General features: G+C 37.0%; 1 protein-coding gene across 1 annotated transcript; it reads left to right on the top strand.

The window, feature by feature from the left end:
- Positions 1-1,535: 1,535 nt before the first annotated feature.
- On the top strand, positions 1,536-6,069 carry LOC114650513 (zinc finger protein 501-like). Its single transcript, XM_028800182.2, has 3 exons — positions 1,536-1,756; positions 2,376-2,697; positions 4,703-6,069. The coding sequence occupies exons 1-3, from the start codon at positions 1,688-1,690 to the stop codon at positions 5,578-5,580; spliced, it is 1,269 nt and encodes a 422-aa protein (XP_028656015.2). The 5' UTR covers positions 1,536-1,687; the 3' UTR covers positions 5,581-6,069.
- Positions 6,070-7,499: the final 1,430 nt, after the last annotated feature.

The following is a 7,499-nucleotide window of genomic DNA, read 5'->3' as shown; positions in this document are numbered from 1 at the left end:
ACCTCAACTGAATTAAACTGGTCTATGAATCTTACTGTATATTCCTGAGGGCAATTGGAATATTATTGACTTCTTCAGTGGTGAAACCTTTGGAATAACACAGAGTCAATTTTCTGTTTGTTTTATTGTAAACTACATTTTCAACAAACAGCTTTTGATACAATTTGCCATCATACTCATTCCCAACTGTGAAAATACTGTTAAGAAATTATTTGGATTGTCTCTTGCATTATTTGCAATATTCTTCTGTATTTTCCTTCTAGGAACTGCAGCTTCCCTTTCAGCTTCTGCTCTTGTGTACCCTTAACTCAGCCACCAAGGAGGATTCATTACATTGCCTATTGGTTTTAATTTTTGATATTAAACTGTCCTGCATTTTATGGAACAATTTGTAAATATATTCCATTACTTCTAAAATGTTCATACATCTATAAATTAATTTCCATGGTGCAAGTGTTAAAATGTTCCTTTTTAAAATGTGTTTTTGAAGAAACAGGCAGAATGGCGGCACTGTGGCCAGTGCTCTTGAGTCGCACCTCCAAGTGACTGTTTGATTTCTGGCTCCGTCTCTGTCTAAGCGGAGTTTGCACATCCTCCTTGTGTCTCTGTGTGGTTTTGTTTTTTCTTTCAGGATTTTTGTTTCCAACCCACAGTTGTATGTATTTTATTTTGAACTGTCATGGTATGAAACATGAACTCATTACTAATACATTCGAAAAGCTTTGTTACTTCCATTCTTCTTCACACTTGCTACTAGTAACAGATGAACACAACAGCAACGGGCATATAGCACTGTTACCTTGAACCTGCAGTTGGTTGGGTTCTAATTTCAACCCAGTCGCAATCGGTGTGGAGCTGACATATTTGTTCCTGTATCTGCATGGGTTTTTCTCCAACAGCCTGAATGTATTCATATTACAGAATATTCTTTGGTGTGCTTGCGCGCGTGGACCACGTCCACGACTGGACCTCTCGGCTCCTCATAACTTACTTTGATTAAGAGAGTCCAGAAAATGTACGTACGAGAAGTAAAAAGGCTACACAAGTAAAGAAAGGCATGCAATGTACAATGTGAAATAACAGGAGAAAGAAGAATCAAAAAGGTCTAAGAAACAGAAATATCGTTTTATTTATTTCCCTTGAACGTTGACACTGTTTTCACTAGCTACAAACTACCACAGAATATTAAAAGCGAAGGTGAAATTAAAAAAGACTCGGTAACCCCAAATGGTTAAAATCTAACGTCATACAGGTGTAGTTTCCATTTTAAGCCTTCTAGTTAATTTCACGTGATCCGAAGAAATCTTACATAATAAACGGAGATACTGTCGGATAGATAGTCCAGATGATATTACTATAACCACTACACAGAAAATGCTTAAGTATTAAAATTCACATACATCTTTTGTTGAAAACATAATCGCATAGTTGATTACGGACATACCCTTGTTAACTCTGAGCCAAAATGGTGTCGGAGTCGGGGCTAAGCATATGAGTGACAGTTCGCTTCCGGCACATTGACCAATCATTACGGCGTAATTTCATTAATTTGGCCAATAAGGATGCTGCACAGGTCAGCCAGAGAGGAAATACTTTTATTTTTATTTAACCTTAAAGCCGTTTTCAGTTTTCATAAAGAACACCAGAAATTAGGCATATTTTATTGTGTTTATAATCGTTATAGCTCATGGACGTCTTTGAAGCCCGTGGATTCGAAAAGAGTCTTGCACGTTATCTTCCAAATCGTTTTATGAATGTACGTATTTAGAAAGCCTCGTTTACTGGTTGAAAATGGAATTTTTGTTAAATATTATGTTTGTATGCCTTATCATATTTAACATAATACATATCGACGTGCATATGAAAAGTATTCAAGAAAGAAATACCATTTTGATTTTACTTAAAATGTGTTGCTCGTGTGCCTGCTACTAACATAATAACGTTATAGGGTTAGTGTGCCATTTTTGGTAACAGTTGTTTGCAGTTTTCCACGTTTAAACGGGAAAGACTGCTGTGCGGTACAACGGGCACAGTCCAGATTATTTCAGAATGTGGAAGGTTTTCACGTTATATTTAAACGATTGCAGTATAAATGTGAACCGCTTAAACACTAGGATGTACTGATGAGATCCTTCTGCCCAGGTCAGGTGTCATACATGAAGATGTGAACACAGCATACAAATATTCTAAAGTGCAAAACAACACAATTAGTGATATGCATGTGCACATTTTGCTTTGTAATAACCGGTTTTAATTTCAATAGTAGAACTGATAATAGATAACATAAGATGAAATTGTTATAAAAATGGTGAAAATACATATGGGAAACTAGTTATATTTATGTCAATTGAAAAATGACCGTTGTGTATCTCTAGGTATCACTTCGCCCCCCTCCGATGGACACCGGTGGCGGTCTAAAAATTCCGCCGTCTATTAAGACCGAAAATCCAGAGTGGGCATCTGTCACAGCAGATGAAGATCAAAAGCGGGTCCCCGCCAGACAACCACTGTGCTTTCAAGAAGGCTTAATGGATGCGCAAGATACGTCTGTGAACAACCAAGGAAAGGGTGAAGAATCTCACGAAGGGGAAGATGCCCTTGTAAAACAGGAAGATTTCGGGCTTGAATCTGATCTGTATGCAGAGCACATTGACCAGTTAGGGCATGTTCACGTTGTGGAGGATGGCAAACTGGAATGTAAGTAAAACTGATAGTTTGATCAATGCAGAAGCAATATTCCATGCTCTTAAAAAACAGATCACCCAGTCTGCTGCTTCTATTCAGCACTACTTTACCTGCTTCTGTTAGCTGCTGTTCTTTTTAATTACACATGAATAAGTCTCGCATAAATGTCCTGTCCAACTTAATATGACATGCGTATATAAACTGTTAAGTTTATTATTTTCAATTTTCTTCGTATTAAGTGTAAAATATCCATTTTCTTAATTAACAACTAAGGCTGATTGTATGTTAATGCAAAATTAGAATATACAAGTAGCATGTGTGCATTTTTCATTGAGTCTCTTTTGAATGTGGGAGGCAAACCTATGTAGTGGGATCTGACATGGCGAGTGACAAATTCAATGAATAATTGAACCTGTAGTGCTGATTACTGATTAACTTGTCAAAGAGTGAAACAGATGATGTTCTTCAAACAGCTATTATGGCTGCATGATCCATTCACTAGTATTTTTTGACACACGTTATTTATTCATCTTTAGTAATAAGCATATGCCTATTTTATTTATACATGCAAAACACCATCTGCAATGCATGTTTCTGTTTTTACATATGTGTAAGAAGATCTAACCTCTGGTTATGAAACTTATTCCTTTATCAAAGTTAAGGTAGGTTTTATGTTATGTTGATCTTGACTTTCAGATATAAATAAGCACGTAAAATCCCAAATGTTTTCTTTTCCACTAAATCTCAATTCATTTTCAACTACTGACTTCAGACTAGTTTTGACATGGATGAATACATCACACCCATTAGTAACACCATCTAGTACGGTATCTATTTTGTCACCATTTTCAGCCATCTTATGCTTTTGTTCACACGTGTCAGTGATTGTCCACAGCAGTGCGTGCAGCAAACTCAATTGCAGGCAAGCAGCTCGATCAGCAATTAGATGAGAAGTAGGGCCTACTTCTTGTAATTCCCAGCATCCTATGTATGTGTCACAGCCCCCCTGACTCAGGGAGTATAGCCGATGAGAGTCAGAAGGGATCCTGAGGGATTCCTAAGCACTTGTCTCACAATAATCAGTTAGCGGTGGATTTCACTAAGCTTTTTTCAACTCCACAAGGTATTCTCCCATTATCAAAAGCTGAAGGCTGTTTAAGCATATACAGTAGTTGATGTACTGTACATGTCCATGTTGCATACTCTTAGTTCAAATTATTTATGTGTTGTGAATTAACGTACAGTAATACTGCTTTATTATTATTTTTTTTATCAGTATGCTGCTGCTGGAGCATGTGAATTTCCCCTTGGGATTAATAAAGTTATCTATCTATCTATCTATCTATCTATCTATCTATCTATCTATCTATCTATCTATCTATCTATCTATCTATCTATCTATCTTTAATGTCATTTATTAATACATTCAAAATCTTTTTTTATAAAATGGTAAAAAAAATGCATTCATTAATGGAGATTTTTCATTGCAGGTATTGACTTAAATACAAAGTTGGATTGCGAATGTCCACAGTAACAGAACTCATTTGTAATCCATCACCTGCATGTATCTGCTTGACTAATTGATTGTTTTACATCTACCTGCACTGAAGATAATGACTAATTTATTTAACCAAATATCTTAGTCATCTTGAAATATTTATAGGTGCATGTCAATAAATTAGAATATCATCAAAAAGTTAATTTATTTCAGTAATTCACTTCAAAAAGTGAAACTCGTATTTTATATAGATTCATTACACACAGAGTGATATATTTCAAGCATTTATTTCTTTTCATTTTGCTGATTAGGAAAGGTTCACATGCATACCCTGTGGATCTTCTTTGGATGTTGTCCCATAACTGATGGCACATAAGAAGTTTGTTGAAAAAGATGTAGCAGAGTCATTATTAAACAGATTATATTTCAAATTGAATATGCACTTACTTGATTTAGTTCAATAATATAATTAATGTTGTACTTCTGTATTTTCTTTGTCACTATGATATGATCATGCAGTGGACACCGATGAAGAATTCCCAGCCTTTACGTGTGTTTACTGTGAAATCTCCTTCATGAATGAACAGCTTCTCAGGGAACACCTTGAGGATACCCATCTGGATCATGTTGGTTCCTCAGAAACGCCATACCAGTGCACCGAATGTGGCGAATGTTTTACTCGTGTGGGCTACTTTCGTCAGCATCAGCGAATTCATAAACAAGATAGACCTTACTGTTGTCCTCACTGCGGAAAGCGCTTTGGAAAATCTGGTAATCTCAAAACTCACCTGCGGATTCATACTGGTGAAACCCCATTTGACTGCCTTGAATGTGGAAGACGTTTTAAAGAGTCAGGAGCTCTTAAAAAGCATCAGCTAATTCACAGTGGAGAGACCCCATTTCCTTGTACAGAGTGTGGGAAGAGTTTTAGGCGTAAAGGTGACCTTAAAAAGCACCAGAGAATACACACAGGGGAGACACCATACCTTTGTACCGATTGTGGTAAAGGCTTCAGTGAGTCTGGTGCCCTGAGAAAACACCAGAGAATTCACACTGGAGAAACACCATATTCTTGTGATGACTGTGGAAAAAGTTTCAAAAGCAAAGATGTCTTGAAGAAACATCAGCGAATTCACACTGGGGAGACTCCATATTCCTGCAGTGACTGTGGCAGAAGTTTTAGTCAATCGAGCACACTAAAAATACACCGAAGGATTCATACAGGAGAGACCCCTTATCCTTGTAGTGAATGTGGGAAGTGCTTCAGACGTTCGGGAGATTTAAAAAGCCACAAACGAATCCACACAGGAGAGACCCCTTATCGGTGTACAAGTTGTAATAAATGTTTTACTTACTTGTACCAACTGAAAATGCATACATGCAACAGTCATATGTAAAGTAAATGAAGATATAAATTTTATTACACTCTGTGCCAATTTATAAATAATTTTCATCAACATCATGCTATGGACTTTCTTTTACCAAATATAAAAATATAAATATTACATGAAATTAAAAAAAAAAAAACCTGAACAGACCCATGTAATGTTTCATGGTGTTACCATACATGGCACTGACTATTTTTCAACATATTTGCTTACCTAACAAACAATGGCTAGTTTTAGGTTTGCTTCTGCCTTACAGCAAAATCAATAGTGGGTAATGTGGTGTAAAGGAAGCCATGTACTGATTACTTCATAGCATGAAACTGAGATTTGCAGAATTCCATCAGTTCTTAGAGGTATCTTCCTGTACTGTTGTGTCAATGTGAAATGAGACTTGTCTTCCCATTAAAAATATGAAGGATCACAAAAATGTGATGAGCATGTGCTGATTTTGTTATGTGTGTTCAACAGAGAAGGGTGTTGGAGCACGATTCAAAAAGAAATTTTAATGCAGAATTGGACTGATGTTTGTGCCAAAGTCTTTCATTCTTTATACAACTAAATTGCATGTTGCAGTGGCAACATGGAACCAAAGTTGATTATTTAAATGGTATCTCTGCATAGTTATTACTAGTCCATGCATCTCCATACCTATGTATTCCTGTTCTTAGTCATGGGGCTGCAGCCAGCACTGGGAACATGCAAAAAGCCAGCCTTAGACAGGGTGCCAGTCCACAACAGATGACACAAATCCATTATCCCTTAGGAATCAGTGCTGGAACTGGTGATTTTTTAATAAGCATATATATGATACTGAATATAAACATTAAGATAATCAAGTTTGCATTTGATAAACAAATCAGCTGAAGTGGTAGATAAGCTATTAAGAAGGCCAGTTGGATGTTAGGTCAAACTACGGAACCAGATATGTGTGTTATCAAACGAGAATATATGTCTGGGGGCAACCCATTTAAAGGTTTGTAGTGTACATCAGTGAGATCTGCCTCTTCAAAGGCCACAGCCGCAGGGCTTCTTCCTGAAACATCCACCGCCCAATTTCTCAAGTTTCTGCACTTAAAACCAGCAGGAGTTCAGGGAGAGAACAAAAGAAACTGAACAAAAGGCTTGACATGGAGAGAAAATCAAAAACTAAAATTATGGAGTTTAGTAGCACAAGATAATTGCAGCTTTGTGATTTCTTTGTACATTGTAATGAGCGCAGAGACAGACGGCACACACACAGATAAACCACCGCAGCTACTGGGCTCCACGAATTTGAGAAGTGCTTCTGTCTTCTAAGATATCTTTGTCTCATTTTGACTATTGCATCACTATATAGCATAACAACAGCAAATACAGTTTACAGTAGAATTGTGGTCTTTGGGTGTACTAAGTGTTAAAATGCTGCCATTATATTCTGGCATGGCATGTTTGCATTTCCAGTTAGACGGTAATGTTAACTTCTTTAGTTATTCGTTTAGAAGGTGGAGGCTGTGCATCCTTGTCCGTGCTTCTGCTGGTGTCATTGGGGAGACTTAGTGATTCGGGTGTTTTGAGTTCTGAAATCTGCATCCCCTGCGGCTCTTTGGTATCAGCTGTCTTATTTGCAGTGTTTTTGACAGAGCATAACACACCATTTAGTTCATTTTCATATTTTTTAATTCATATTTTCACAAACTTAGTTGCCAGTTCTTTCATTTTTACACCGATTCCGACACCACCATCGTAACTGAACAACAGAGAGCACACACAGCATCTGCAGCAATGTATCGTTCACTTATACCTCCATGTATTCATATACCAATGGGTAAACTGATTTTACAGAAAAGGTTTTCACTTGCAACAGTTTATGGCCATTTTAGAAGACTTCTCAGCTGTATACAGTTTATCATAAAAGGTTGTTCTCTTTCAGATCAGGCGAATAAGAACTC

The sequence above is a fragment of the Erpetoichthys calabaricus genome, chromosome 1, assembly GCF_900747795.2.
Source record: "Erpetoichthys calabaricus chromosome 1, fErpCal1.3, whole genome shotgun sequence".
In the NCBI taxonomy this organism is placed as follows: Eukaryota; Metazoa; Chordata; class Cladistia; order Polypteriformes; family Polypteridae; genus Erpetoichthys; species Erpetoichthys calabaricus.
Note: the sequence above shows the minus strand (reverse complement) of the source record. Positions and strands in the feature narration are given on the sequence as shown.